A 15,860-nucleotide genomic window follows, 5' to 3' on the forward strand; every position below is an offset into this window, starting at 1 on the left:
ATTATGTATGAATGTAGAACTTTTGGCTCAAATTACCCCACTCCTACCATTTTAACAAACTATATTTATATATACACACACACACACACACACACACACACACACACACACACACACATACAGTACATACGTGTGTGTGTGTATATATATATATATATTTATATATATATATATATATATATATATATATATATATATATATATATATATATATATATATATATATTTACTATATACAGTTTGGTAAAACATTCATACAACGTAAACAGATTATTTATTATAAATACTACATACTTAATCTATATTTTATTATTATTATTATTGTAATTTTATTTTATTTTTACAACTTTTTTAACTTTAAATACTAAATATAAATTACTATAAAAGCTAAATTATATATAATATGGAAATAGTCTGTAAAGCTATACTGTATGTGTTTTGCAAATCAAGCGCAATTTTTTATTTATTTATTTATTTTTTTTTTAGACTAACTGAAACAGGTTTAGACCAGACAAATATGTAGAGTTTTATGGAGAGATTTCAACAATGTCTCAAACTGTGCTCAGATTTTCCAAGATGCCAAATTCTGCAATCAAAAGAGCTCAGTATGAACTCAAACATACTCTTCATGTTTGTAAACAATTGCTTCATTTGCATCTATTTTTACTTCTTTTATTTTATCTACATTTTACTCATTAATTTTTTCCTATTACTTGAAAATCTGCATAGCTAATTGGGTGAATTCAACAATGATCCCGACTTTGTCACATTCCCTCAACTAAAAACTCTGGCATCATAAAAAATGAAAGGACTGAATAAAATGTTCAAAGTAATGGGTGTATTTGGTTGTTTTCTCCAGTTAGTCACATAATAGCGTTAAGTCCAAACTGTGTCCCCAGTTTTGTTCTCTGTAGCCATGGTTACAGTGGCTTTGTGGCTGACCCAATCACGTGTCAGGTGAAATGCATGTGAAACCGCCATCCAATGAGAAGGCTTTCATCAGCTGAACGAGATACAGTATGCTGCCAAATCTTAACTCAAAACTGCTGCTGCAGTTCTGCAAAACTAATTAGATGAGTGGCTGGCCAGGCATTAATATTCAGTCGGATTCACTGATCTCAGACACTGAAATGATTGCATCGAAGGGTGTTAGAGAGGGAATGACAGTGAAAAAGAGGGAGGGATGGAGACAGCAACAGACAGAAAGACGGAGACATGTATTTACTTTCTTAATGCATGTTCCTGGTTTTATTCTATTAAAAGGAAATAAAAAAATGTAAATGACATGTTGTCACTGGCATCATCATATGTCTCTTTTCCCCAGGCAAATCTAGACCAGGATTTCTAAATTGTCTAAAGTGTGTTGGGGTTTTGGCTTTGTTTTACTATTGTTTTCATACTTGCTTAAGGTAATGACTAAGAAGTAGCTTGACCAATAGTGTGCAAGCATTGCACATAATCAACCAATCGCGGCGTGTGAGAAGGTGGGATCTACAAAGAATGGTCAAAGCAATGCAAATACATGCATACATTAATGTATGAGGACTGCAGAGAGCACATCTGTATGGAAAACAAAGCTCAAACCCAGGCAATTTAGAAATCCTGGCTGGAAAAAGAGAACGTATGGTCACCATATTTTAACCATCACAATTCAAAAATCCACTTGAAAAAGTGTACAGCCCGAGCACTTTTGCCGTACTATTCTACTATAATATAATAAGTTACACACTTATTCTAATTCAAACTCACATTTAGGATGGACGGAAACCAACTGAAATGGTGAGTACAGAGAAAAAGAGGGGAGTGTGTGCTCTGTTGATCCCAGCGTGGGTGTGTTTGGCACATGTGGAGTGCAGTGTGTGTTTTCAGTGTGTGCGCAGAGCTCACGCTCTCTCCTCGACTTTAAGCATTCCCAGCTGCAGAGAGTGAGAGAGGGAAAGAGAATGGGAAAAAGAAAGCAGTTCTCCAGAGAGGTCATCCTGGAATGGAATCGATGGTGCAGACATTCTTCAGGACCCTCTGGAATGACCCTCTTCCTGCTGCAATCTCATTGGCCGAGAGCCGCATGTGGAATGCTCCGTATGTAAAGCTCTCAGCGCACACAAAGTAACAATTGTTCACGTCTGCAGAAAAGCGGCGTTGCCAGAAAGTACAGCCGTAACTCTCTCTCTCTCTCCCTCTCTGTCTGTTTCTCACTTTCACTGTATACTTTCCCTGGATCTTTCAGTTTCCCCCATCTCATGGTCTCTGTTTTATTTCTTTCTTGTTCTGTATTTCTGACAGCTTAGGGACATGATGTCAGCCGTCGGTGTGTTACGCCCATGAGATCAGCTCAAGAACACCTTCAGATTCCATATCACATAAACACAACAATATCTGAGCTTTAATATTTATTCACATCTGTCTTCAATTCATTTCCGGTTCTTTATCCTTTCTTCCAAGTCCTTGTCACTCCTTTCCATTTCCCTCTCATCTCTTCTTGTCTCAAAGCTTTTTCTTTTCAGGTCAAAGTTTTTATGACTTATCATCAGTGGTGACATCGTAATATAGTATCATGATGTTCATTTACAAACAAACAAACTAATTTGGTCACTTTACTTGTTGTCCAGACAGTCTCTTCATGACCAAGTGGGCAGCTCTTGGCTTGAATAAACTGCAATCTTTATGGCGCTAGTTAGAAGTCTGACTACATGAGTCTAGGTTTAGTGGACTCTGCCACATTTTACTCTAATGTTTAGTTGGTCTAATGTTTAGGGGTAATTCATAATTTTCAGTCATGTGATTCATGTGGAGACCAAGAAGGCAAAATATCTACAACAGAACAAAAAACCCAACAATCCACCATCTCAACAAACCAATAATATAATAAAAAATAATAAAAAAAAACAAACAAAAAAGTAAATAAACTGCAAGATTTAGGCACTTGCGATGCATATAAAACATCCAACACAGTATTTTAATGTAATATTTAATCGCTAAAAACAGTGGGACATTCTAAAATGTGAAAAACGATTTATGTGCCAAAATGCATTAAGACAGTGGTATTAAAAATCAAAATCAACCTTACTGATGATACATACTATACTGTAAACAGGCATGTAGATGAACCTACAGTAGAATATAAACACAAGATACTAAATTGTGTGGAAAAACTAAATTGCATGGGATTTCTATGGGAAAACACTTAAAGTGAACTGGCGTTCATCTACATACAGTAGTATGTTTTGTTAATAAACGGCTCAGTTTCAATAAAGAGAAGTTTTTGAAGGAAGTATTAAGTTTTGAGTTCTGGAAAACTTGATTCCTGTATGATACTGTTTAACACCTTTAAGGCTAGACACTTTCCCTATATCAGAAATCAGCTGTGAAGCAGCGTGTAACATTTGATCTCAATCACTGGAATCAAGTTTGTCCTAGCAGGAAGTAAGGTTTACCCCAACAGGAAGTAGAATGCCTGCTGTTCCTCTCCATACCCAGCTGCTGTAGTGTAGCTATAAGGACAGCACTCTAGCCAAGGTAACTGAGTTATCAGGAGATATTTTTTCATGTGAGGTCACCCATCCCAGCCTTAACACACATGCACAAGCCGCTCCACACTGGATTTAAGGAAAGAGACCTGAACTCACCTTCCTGGTCACGGCCGGGTCAAGATAACCCTGCAGCTTGTGGATGTATGTGTGAGGAGGATTCTTCACCTGGAATCGTTCCTGGAAAAGAGAGATGTGTTCATCATTTTACTGACTTCAGAGTATAAACGTCAGTAATTTGCATATTAGTTGTGGGTGTGTGTAGGATGTGGTGTAGGTTTATCCAATTTGTGGGTCTTTTTGAGTCACAGATAACAATACATCTGAATTGCATTTAATATTCACATGTTATCCCAATTAACAAAGTTGGCTGATCAATTTAATGTGGATAATGTTGATGTTTATTAAAGGGATAGTTCACCCAAAAATCAAAATTATGTCATTAATGACTCACCCTCATGTCGTTCCAAACCCGTGAGACCTCCGTTCATCTTCGGAACACAGTTTAAGATATTTTAGATTTAGTCCGAGAGCTTTCTGTCCCTCCATTGAGAATGTATGTACGGTATACTGTCCACGTCCAGAAAGGTAATAAAAACATCTTCAAAGTAGTCCATGTGACATCAGAGGGTCCGTTAAAATTTTTTGAAGCATCGAAAATACATTTTGGTCCAAAAATATCAAAAACTACGACTTTATTCAGCATTGACTTCTCTCCCAGGTCTGTTATGAGCGCACCGTTCACAGCACATCCGGTTCGCGAACGAATCACTCGATGTAACCGGATCTTCTTGAACCAGTTCACCAAATCGAACTGAATCGTTTGAAAACGGTTCGCGTCAACAATAAGCATTAATCCACAAATGACTTTAACATAACTTTTTTTAACATGGCTGACACTCCCTCTGAGTTCAAATAAACCAATATCCCGGAGTAATTCATTTACTCAAACAGTACACTGACTGAACCGAGCCAGATAACGAACGAAACATTGACTCGTTCTCGAGTCAAGAACCGGTTGCATCGGTTTTCGGATCACCGGTAGTGATGGGAAGTTCTGTTCTTCTCCGCGGAACCGGTTCTTTCGGACAGTTTGATTCAATAAAACCGGTTGCCGAAAACGGTTCACCAGTTATTTTGCACTCGACGTAATGACTTCATTGGCGATGATTGCCCTTGATTCAAGCCTTCGGTTTACCCGCGCTCATAACATTAGCACAGAATCGGTTCAGAATCAATCACCAAAAGAACCAGTTCGGTTCAGACGCGCTGTGTGTCAGTCTGCTTCACGCATGCGCAGTTTCATCAGCTCCTCGGTTCTCGAATCGCACGCGTCCGACAGAAACGGTTCTTGACTCGAGAACGAGTCAATGTTTCGTTCGTTATCTGGCTCGGTTCAGTCAGTGTACTGTTTGAGTAAATGAATTACTCCGGGATATTGGTTTATTTGAACTCAGAGGGAGTGTCAGCCATGTTAAAAAAAAGTTAACAGCTTAAGTCATTTGTGGATTAATGCTTATTGTTGACGCGAACCGTTTCAAACGATTCAGTTCGATTTGGTGAACTGGTTCAAGAAGATCCGGTTACATCGAGTGATTCGTTCGCGAACCGGATGTGCTGTGAACGGCGCGCTCATAACAGACCCGGGAGAGAAGTCAAGGCTGAATAAAGTCGTAGTTTTTGATATTTTTGGACCAAAATGTATTTTCGATGCTTCAAAAAATTCTAACGGACCCTCTGATGTCACATGGACTACTTTGAAGATGTTTTTATTACCTTTCTGGACGAGGTGACAGTATACCGTACATACATTCTCAATGGAGGGACAGAAAGCTCTCGGACTAAATCTAAAATATCTTATACTGTGTTCCGAAGATGAACGGAGGTCTCACGGGTTTGGAACGACATGAGGGTGAGTCATTAATGACATAATTTTCATTTTTGGGTGAACTATCCCTTTAAGAGTTTCTGAGCTCCTAGCATGCATTTTGACATGATTAAAATATGTTCTTACACTTATATAGTGATGTTTATCATATTATCATCTTCACTGGAGTGTTGAGGATCATGTGCGACTCTGCTATGTTCACTTTATATATAGTTTAACTGCTAATTTTGCCATGAAAACTGTAGTACTGTAGTGTAGTTATGAAAGAGATTTTTCACAGTGCACATACACACATTGAAAGAATGTGAACCACCTCTTCAGACTGAACAAGTTCTGAACACAACTAGGAAACAAAATACAGCTTAACAAATCACACTGATATGTTGAATAATATCAGTCTCTGTGTAATCAGACTGTTTCTTCATCATATAACAGAAATTAATTCAGGGGACCTATTACGGCTGCAAAAAAAAAAAAAAAAAAAAAAAAAAAAAAAATTAAACCTATTTACTAGACTAGTGGTTTCTAGTTCCCAGAATGCTTTGCATTGAGACAGAATAAGGAAATGTTAATTGCTAAGTGTTATTTATTTGTTTGTAAAGAGAAAATAAAACCTTTTTAATGCTGTTATGTTTGACATGTTACGAGGTTCTGTTATGTTGAAGTTTTTGTGATTACCTCTGAGTTTATGGTTAGGTTGTGGATGCATAAAATACATGAAAGTACAGACACTGTATGACTAATGTCACTGACAATAATACCTTACATGTTCTTTTACAATAACATGCTAAAGTTACCTTTAGCATATACTATACTATTTGTCAATCTGACTAATTAACTAATTGGTTTGAAAGCCAGCACTCCATTAATGAGTGAATTATGATGAAACTATACAGATGATTACATTATTTTAAATGAGTCTACACCCCGAGATTGCTGTTATAAACATGATCTGTGTTCAAAAGGTAAAGGGGAAGGTGTTGCTACAATTTATAGTAATATTTCCGGTAACACTTTAGTATAGGGACCAGTTCTCACTATTAGCTATTTGCTTATTAGCATGCCAATTATTAACATGTTGGCTGTTTATTAGTACTTATAAAGCGCATGTTCTGCATGGCCATATAATACATCCCTAATCATACACAATACCTAAACTTAACAACTACCTTACCAACTATTAATAAGCAGCAAATTAGGAGTTTATTGAGGCAAAAGTCATAGTTAATGGTTTGTTAATAGCAGGAACTGAAATTAAAGTGTGACCATATTTTCAGTATTTCTCAAATCTCTGGTTTCAGATATAGTTAGTTTGAAGTAATGGTGCTTCATATAATATTATCTAGAGAAATAAGTGTTAATGATAAATCCACTATGACATTTGTACTAGCTACTGTATACAGGCCACCAGGGCACCATACAGTCTTTATCAAAGAATTTGCTGATTTTCTATCTGAGTTAGTGCTGGCTTCAGGTAAAGTCTTTATTGTTGGCAAGTTTAATACCCATGTTGATAGTAAAAAGATGCATTGGGGTCAGTATTTATAGACATGAACTCCATTGGGGATAGACAACACGTGTCAGGGCCTACACACTGTCGTAATGATACTTTAGATTTACTACTGTAACATGGAATTGATGTTAATGGCGTTGAAATTCTGAAGCAGAGTGATGATATTTTGGATCATTATCTAGTCTCATGTATACTCCATGTAGCTAAAGCTGCAAATTCAACTCCTTGTTACACATATGGTAGAACCATCACTTCTACCATAAAAGACTACTTTGTAAATAATCTTCCTGACTTCCTCAGCAAATCCAATAGCTCAGAAAAACTTGATGGTATAACAGAAACTTTGGACTCTCTCTTTTCTAGCACTTTAGATATGGTTGCTCCTTCATGCTTAAAGAAGATTAAGGAAAACAGTTTGAGACTGTGGTATAATGATCACACTCATGCCTTAAAGAGAGCATCTCCGAAAATGGAGCGCAGCTGGAAGAAAACAAAAATAGAGGTATTTCGTATTGCATAGAGGGAAAGTACTTCACTTATAGAAAAGCTTTAAAAACTCCTAGATCCCAACCCTTAGGCATTCATTCAATACAGTGGATAAATTAACAAAAAAATAAGGCATCAACAGGCATAGACGTTTCCCAACAGCACAGAAGTAATGACTTTATGAACTTCTTTACTTTAAAGATCGATACTATTAGAGATAAAATTCTAACCATGCAGCCGTCAGCTATATTATTGCTTCAGACAGTGCACTACAGGGAGAAATTCCTCTCAATCCCAGATGACCTCTACAGCCCTGAATGTCAGCAGAGAACATGTCAACTAGATGAGCTCCAGAGACAGTTCCCCTGTGAAGATTCATCAACTAGACAAGACCACGGGAACAAGTTCTCTGTACAGTCTGACCTGTGTTGCAGCCTGAAATTAAACCAAGCAATGGTGTTTTCGTCTGGCCAGAAGAGAACTGGATCCCCAACTGAGCCTGGTCACTGAATCAACAATGAACATGAGTTGAACTGAAAAATTGTTATTTCTATTGCGCTCTTGCATTATTGACAAACTATGTTCCTGTTTGACACTGTAAAGCTGTGCTATATAAATAAAGGTGCTTTGACGACTATTTTTATTACTTTAAACTATAACTTTATACTAAATTGTGCTTACACTACTAATTAAGGTCCTCAATCTCAGTATAGTTCATTGGTTGAACATAATTTAATTAGAAGTTGCCATAAAAGATTGATGCAAACTGCATTATTTATTTATTTATGAGCCAAAACATTTGTTTTTAGAGTTTAAGAACTGGGTTGACAGATTACATATTGTATGGGATTAGGGTTAGGGTAGCACACTGCTCTAAATTCTCCTAAAAGAGATTAGTCAGCATTCAGACTAAACTACTTTCAACTGGCCAACAGTGTGAGGACACAGATACTGGCATTCAGTCAAACAAATCAACATGCATTTAAAAAATATGCACTAAATACAACAGCTCATTTATAGTATTTTACATTTTCTACTCAGACTTACACAGTTAAAATGCAAAACGTAATTGAGGTCAGGTATATCAACATAAGTCCACAAGTCTGACCGTGTGTCCATAATCTTGTCAGTTGGAGGGCAGTGGTTTTCAGTCTTGTTCCTGGAGCCCCAAAAACAATGCCCATTTTTTATGTCTCTTTAATTAAACACACCTGATTCAGATCATCAGATCATTAGCAAAGACTCATATAAACCTTACAAAGGAAGTGCTACATAATTTAAGTAACAATTATTATTATTATTATTATTATTATTATTATTATTATTATTATTATTATTATTATTATTTGTTTTTTTATTATTATTATTATTATTATTATTATTATTATTATTATTATTATTAATAATAATATTTTTGGATTAATAATGATTATTTTAATGATTATCATTAACAGTTTATGTATAGTAAGTATACATGTTAATAATTTTAATATATACAAAATCAAATGTGTATTCCATTCTCTCACACATTTGATGTTTTCCTTGGCAACAGCCAATCAACAGCAGCACATAACAGGAAAGAGGAAGAGACAAAGTTCCCTTCAAAACAATACAAGGCCCCTGCACATACAAAACATATCAGCCACCGTTATCACTTTGACATTGAACATGTGGCCGGGGTGTGTGTGTGTGTGTGTGTGTGTGTGTTTTCTGTTCCACACAATACACTCCAGGGTCTGGAGTGCATTGTGTGGAATGGAAGGGTAGAAGTATGAAACAGCATAGCGTTTTTTATACAGTAGTTAGTTTAAAAAAGTGCTATATGAAGCAAACCTATTATTATTGTTACTGTTTTTAGGGTAACACTAGAATACAGAACACATTCACTATTAACTATGCGCTTTCCCTCAATAAACTGCTAATTTGCTGCTTATTAATATTAAGGTAGCTGTTAAGTTTCGGTGTGGGGTAAGAAATCTAAAATATGGACATGCAGAATAAGGCAACAATAAGTGCTTTATAAGTAGTAATAAACAGCCAATATGCTAGTAATATGCATGGGAATAAGCAACTAGTTGGTCGTGGTAATTGGTTCTTAAAATAAGTTGTTACCGTTTTTAGTAACATGGTCAACGTGGCGGGGTCATGTGATCTCAACATACAGAATTATTATCAGCGAGGTCACATGATGGCCAGTACAGTTCACCATTTCTGTCAATACCACTGGTTGGATGGGACAAACACAGTGGGACATGAATAAAAAACAAACAACAGACAGACAAGTTGTGTTGTCTTCATGAGAACAAGATTAAGACAATATGTTATGTCTGCAGGGCCACAAGGTCACCTGATGAACAAACAATGACTCACTGTTGTACGGTGAGCCCACACTTGTTCTAATGAAATGCACGTTAAAACCTGAAATACATGACTGGGACTAGTGGAATTCATTTCCATGGGGCACAACATGTGGCACCATGTTAAAGTTTAACCAAGTTTAATTTAAAGCGATCATTTACTCAACCTCATATAATTTCAAACCAGTATGACTTTATTTCTTTAGCTGCTAGCTGAACTTTACTCTAGATGAAAGACTGTGAGATTGGAGGATGTAAGAGAACGAGAGAATGAATTACCTGGTCACAAATGAGTTCCCATTTCTTCTCATTGTCGTACTGCCGTAGTAATCTTGCTTTGTCTGGAGGCAAGTTCATTGAGTTCTGTGTAAAGACACATACACAGAGAGAGAAGTTAGGTTAAACTCCTGCAACTTCCACAGACAAACAAGAGTGTCTCTATATGTTTACTGGAGTAATGACAAAAAACATTAAGGAATGACTTATAGCAATGCACATCTCACAGATTCAACGCTTAAGAAGTAAAGTGTGCTTTAAATGCAGTGCAGTTTTAAAGAGGCTTTAAAAATGAGCTGAAGTTGAAGAATGTGTGTTTGTCTGACCCCTTAAAAATAAATTCACCCCATTTATAACAAACTCACTGTATTAGAAAAAAAAATGACTGTGTGTAAAATGTGCAGGTTCAGCAGAAGAAGAGGAGACACATGGGGATGTGTGTCTGCTACGCCAGCATCTTCTACCTCTACACAAGGCAGCGAGAGCTGCTCAACTGAAGAATTAATACTGCTATAAAACACTCCCATCAGTGTGGAAAGAAAAAGTCATCAGGGGGCGGATTCAGAAAAAAATCTTAAGAAAGAAGTTAAGAAAGTAAAAGACAAAATCTTTTTGCTCGAAAGAATTTAAGTGCAATTCTTGAAAAAACATTCTTAGGAGCATATAAAAAAAACAACAACAACAACAACAACAAAACAAAAAAACAAAAAAAACAAACAAACAAAACAAATAAAAAGAATAAAATGACAGTAGTGTAAGACAACAAACTCAATACTGAGAAATCTAAATCCAAGTCATTTTTAAACTTTTTTATAAGTATCAAGCTTCACAATCATTCAAATGTAAAGGCTGCAAGAGGTGTTAGTTCATCAAAATTTTTAAACTGGAAATCATTTGGTTAATGTGACATGAAGAAAAAGATAAACTAAAGGCAGTTTCTCATTGAAGAAATTATTATTGCAGGGAAGAAAATTCTCCTTGGGAGGCTGGTTGTATGAGGTGTGCACATGAGGCTGTTTTAGCTATGACAATGGAATATATAAATACAATCTTATAGAAGTTATATGTTTTAAATGCTGAGGATTTAAGTCAAGTTGGAGGACAGAACCCTGAATGCATAAAAGTCCCTGTCCTACATTTCTTCTTCTTTTCAATAATCTGTTACACTTAGATAATAGACACAATACGTAAGAAACGATCTGTTGCTCCTTTCGTTTAATCACGATACACTAATCAAGTCTTCCTTCTTTTCATTCTTTCATTTATTTATTTACTTATTGTTTTATTTATTGTCAAATGCTAGAACTAGGATCTAGCATTTGAAAAAAAAATAAAAAAAATATATATATATATATATATAAAATACGTTTATAAGTATATAAAAAAAAAGTATACAAGATTTGGTCCATAAACTTATCACTTTTTATCACAATCTCTATGTAGAAAATGAAAGGGATATATAGGCTAATTCCAGAATGAAGGCCTTTAAAAAGAACAGTAGGCGATGCTCTATAATCGGAAAAAATATGTAACTTAATCAATCCAAGACAATTTTCACTGCAGCAGTTTTACTAATGCGCTGTTAGCTTTGTCTTTTTCAATAGGGAGTAACTTTGTGCTGGCCTGTGGAGATGTTTCTACTCAAACATAAGTCCATCTGCACATACGTGCACTCAAACTCCAAACATGAGCTGAGATCAGGCCTCCACCTCTTACACAAGCACTGTCCTTTACGTCTGCCCTACTTTCACACATCTGCTGCATGGAACTCCCCCAAAATACTGCAGTCACCAGAGCCCCAACCGTACCCCACCCTTCAGAGTCAACTGTACACCACCCACCCCAACACAAACACATGATTCCCTCTCCATCCGTGTGCTGCTGCGAAAACTAATCCAGCGCTGTTAAATGACATCTTAATTTGGAAAAACCTATGGTACGGGAGCCATACTGTTTATCTGTGTGTAGATGTGGGCTGCTCTTGTTGTTTTTTCTCTGTAGGTTTCCAGAGCAGGGAGTCACATTAAAGTGGATGGCTATGTTGTGTTTTCCAGCCTCAACACAGCAGCTGTTGGCCAGAGGGAAACCCAACACTTAAACTCTGATCTATACACACAAAGGCAAGCCATCGTAATGGTTCTGAACATCGTTTTCAATGGCACATTTTAATATGAAGACATTATCTCTGTTCTAAAACCTAAATTGAACTGCTGATTATCAACAGCCCAGGCAGCTACCTACTAAGGGAGCATCTAAACTGAGTGACTGATTTGAAACACTCTAGATGTGCAGCAGCTCCCTGCACCAAATACAGAGTACTCCACATGTGAAGCATGCATGAGATTTAACTCAAGACTCATTCCAATAGAGTTTGCTATTAGCATGTTGCTAAGCTTACAGTGCGATACATGCCACACACAAATATTATGCAAAACCAATTTAGCATTATTGATCCTAACTATTTTTTTTTTCACCATTTAGTTCTATCAGAACAGAGCAAAAGCTTCCTTGATAATACGGTGGATGGAAACAGCTGCTAAGGCAGGTTTGGTCAATAACATTTTTAACGCTGTCTGAGAGAAATATCTGTTACCCAAGTTCTCGCTAAATTTCTATTTGTAAGTAAACTATTGTGAAAAATAAATACTTAAAAAAAAATCTTATTATGGAAATAATATGTTTTAAAAAATATATACATAAATGTAAACTGAATGTAATGTTTTTGGTCACTTAAATGCATGCCAGTTGCAATTAAATGGAAATATTTATAGTTTAAATTTCTATTAAATGTAGTTAGCTGACCCACTTACTGTACATGTAAGTAGGCCTGCCAAAGTGTACTGTTGAATGTCCTAAATGCATTTAGGATAAACAAAAATCCACTTTAATGCCAGTTGTGTGTCATGTATTTAATTACATATTTGTAATGATGAAGTTGAACTTCATTACATTTAAAATATCATAACTTTAAATGTAATATCAAATAATACACTTTTAAGATTTTTAAGACTTAAAGTTCACCACAAGTGCACATTCAATCCAATTAAGCACAAGTCTGTATTTTAAATGCTACCCATTAAAAACAAACTACAGACAGATTAAACGTTACAATGAAGAGCACAGCGCACACTTTCTCTCTGAACAGCAAAACACAACATTTCTGGTTCTGTGCTTGTGGACAGACATGCTGATGAAGGCTGTGTAATATGATATCGCTATGACAACAGAGAAACCTAAATCTAATCTGCAAGGCCAGATGTCTGACAAATATAATAAAGATCTGCAGATCTACAGACCAGTGTTTGATGGGCAAAGCCGTATGCTCAACAAATACGTGTGTTCGCAGAGCGGATCAACCATGCCAGTTCATGCCAAGTTCAAGTTTTACAAAACAACCCGCCCAACCCACACAGGAGTAACACCTTGATCTATCTTTAATGTTTCAGAGACACACAATGTAAGATTCACTAGGATTCCTGGTGAAACAACATATCCAGACAGGGCAGATTATTTGTTATATTTGATACAGTTAATTATATTTCCAAATGTAGAAGCCTCTGAGGCCTGCAGATGGATAATTAGACAAGTAGAGCCAGGCAGAGATAGTCTGAGACAGGCCGCCCACAGCCCGCTCACTGACCGTCTGATGCATATTACACACCAAAACAAGAGCTGGGCTCAAACCAACAATTCCAGTCTCTCAGGAGGTATGTAGGTTTTTATATTCGTGAGCTATTCTGTATTATTTATTGGGTTTAAGTGGATAGAAAATCTAATTACAAACTCTGAACTTGTTTATTACAATTTTTGGTAACACTTTAATTTAGGGACCAATTCTTGCTGGTAGCTAGTTGCTTATTAGCATGCATATTACTAGCATATTGGCTGTTTGTTAGCAAATATTAATGTCCTATTCTGCATGACCATATTTTAGATCCCTTAAATGGGTCATATGATGCGATTTCAATTGTTCCTTTCTCTTTGGAGTGTTACAAGTTCTTGGTGCATAAAGAAGATCTGTGAAGTTGCAAAGACAAAAGTCTCAAATCCAAAGAGATATTCTTTATAAAAGTTAAGGGTCAATCACACCCCCCTAAAACGGCTCGTTCTAACACACCCCCACATCTCTATGTCACTATGTGGGAAGATCTGCATAATGCCGCCCAAATGTTCAAGCAAAGAAACAAGGCATAACTTTTATTCTTTCTGTTGCTGCAGCTATCGTGCAGTCGCTGTGTGTTTCGTTGAAGTTAAACTTTGTTTGTTCTTCCAAAAGAGGACATGACTAGAAATCAGTGGTTAAGTTGTATTTACAACACTGTTCCAGAATAGTCCAACCCAAATATTCCGATGTCTGCTGCGCATTTTATGGAGGATGAGGACTGTTCCCAGAACCAGTAGCCTGCAATGCATCTGTGGCACAATGGCTGTTTCTCTAAAGTTGGGCAGTTCAAACTTTGCAAGGACAGTTTGGCACTTCTAAATCACAGCCTGTAGGTATGTTTTTTATATTTAAATAATTTGCCAATGATGATTCAAACGCAAGTTTTGAGCAGTAGAGTAGGCTTGTTATTTGTTGTTTCTCGGATCACAAATGCAGACATGGCTTTATGTTTATGCAGCGTGATACGCAACGCGTAAAAAGACAGTATAAGTCATTATAATCAGTAACGTTAATTATGTCTCCACTGGATGCAACAAATGCCTCGTTTGTAATGGGTTTTTTTTTTTTTTTTTTGTCTCGCCTAGTGATGTCCGGATCGCAAACAAATCTTTCTATTTAACCGGATCTTCTTAGTGAATCGGACGAACCAGCTCACCAAATCGAACTGAATCTTTTGAAATGGTTCGCGTCTCCAGTACGCACCAATCCACAAATAAGTTATTCGGTTTATAAACGTGCCTTACACTCCCTCTGACGCAAAATAAACCAATATCCTGAGTTATTTAGTTACTCCTAACAGTACATTGACTGAACTGCTAAAAGAAAGCGATGATGGGATGTGCATGAGCAAAGCAGCTGGACTGAGTGCTGCTGGCCTGGGAGACTGCATAGTACGTTAAGTGCGTAACATTTCCGACACACGCTTGAGGCATTCGGCCAATCACAACGCACTGAATAGCTGGCCAATTAGAGCACACCTCGCTTTTCAGACCAATGAGCTTTGTAAAAATCGACATGTTTCAGAAGGCGGGGCATAGAGGAGAAACTATAATGTACATTATATGGAAAATAATGTGTTTTTTGAACCTTAAACCACATAAACACATTGCATTACCCCAAATACACAAAATAATATTATTTTTAGCAGCATCATATGACCCCTTTAATCCCACTCAATACCAAAACTTATCAACTAGCTTACTAACTATTAATAATCAGCAAACTAGGAGTCTACTGAGGCAAAAGTCATAGTTAATAGTTAGTTAATAAGGAGAATTTGTCCCTAAACTAAACTGTGACCAATTTGGTTTACTGTTGTCTGTATAGTCATTTGGATAGAATGAACTCGATTGTCTATCATCTAAATATCATTGACTTTGGATTTACAGTATATTCCCCTAAACATCCAACAAAAATATTGGTTTGTTATTTGGTATCACAATCAGATGTTCTTTTTTCCTGACCAGAATAAGTTGCAATATGGACCAGACTTTATACTGATAATCAAAAACGGCTGTCTCTGCAAAACAATTTGTTTTAAATGATTGGAAAACAAGAAATATTTCAATATCTGAACTTTAGGAGCAGTATAACATGTGGAGAAATAGGAGAGTGTCGGAAACTAAATACAGTATATAAAAATAAACCA

General features: G+C 36.4%; 1 protein-coding gene across 5 annotated transcripts in view; it reads right to left on the bottom strand.

The window, feature by feature from the left end:
• LOC109096209 (formin-like protein 2) overlaps positions 1-15,860 on the bottom strand; it is a 65,091-nt gene that overhangs the window by 30,812 nt on the left and 18,419 nt on the right. For all 5 annotated transcript variants that reach the window (XM_042755165.1, XM_042755166.1, XM_042755168.1 and 2 more), the window contains exons 2-3: positions 10,051-10,134; positions 3,627-3,707 (exon numbers count right to left, since the gene is read on the bottom strand). In XM_042755165.1, the coding sequence (XP_042611099.1) occupies positions 3,627-3,707; positions 10,051-10,134 (165 nt within the window). The remainder of the gene's footprint in view (positions 1-3,626; positions 3,708-10,050; positions 10,135-15,860) is intronic.

Source organism: Cyprinus carpio, unplaced genomic scaffold (genome assembly GCF_018340385.1).
Source record: "Cyprinus carpio isolate SPL01 unplaced genomic scaffold, ASM1834038v1 S000006644, whole genome shotgun sequence".
In the NCBI taxonomy this organism is placed as follows: domain Eukaryota; kingdom Metazoa; phylum Chordata; class Actinopteri; order Cypriniformes; family Cyprinidae; genus Cyprinus; species Cyprinus carpio.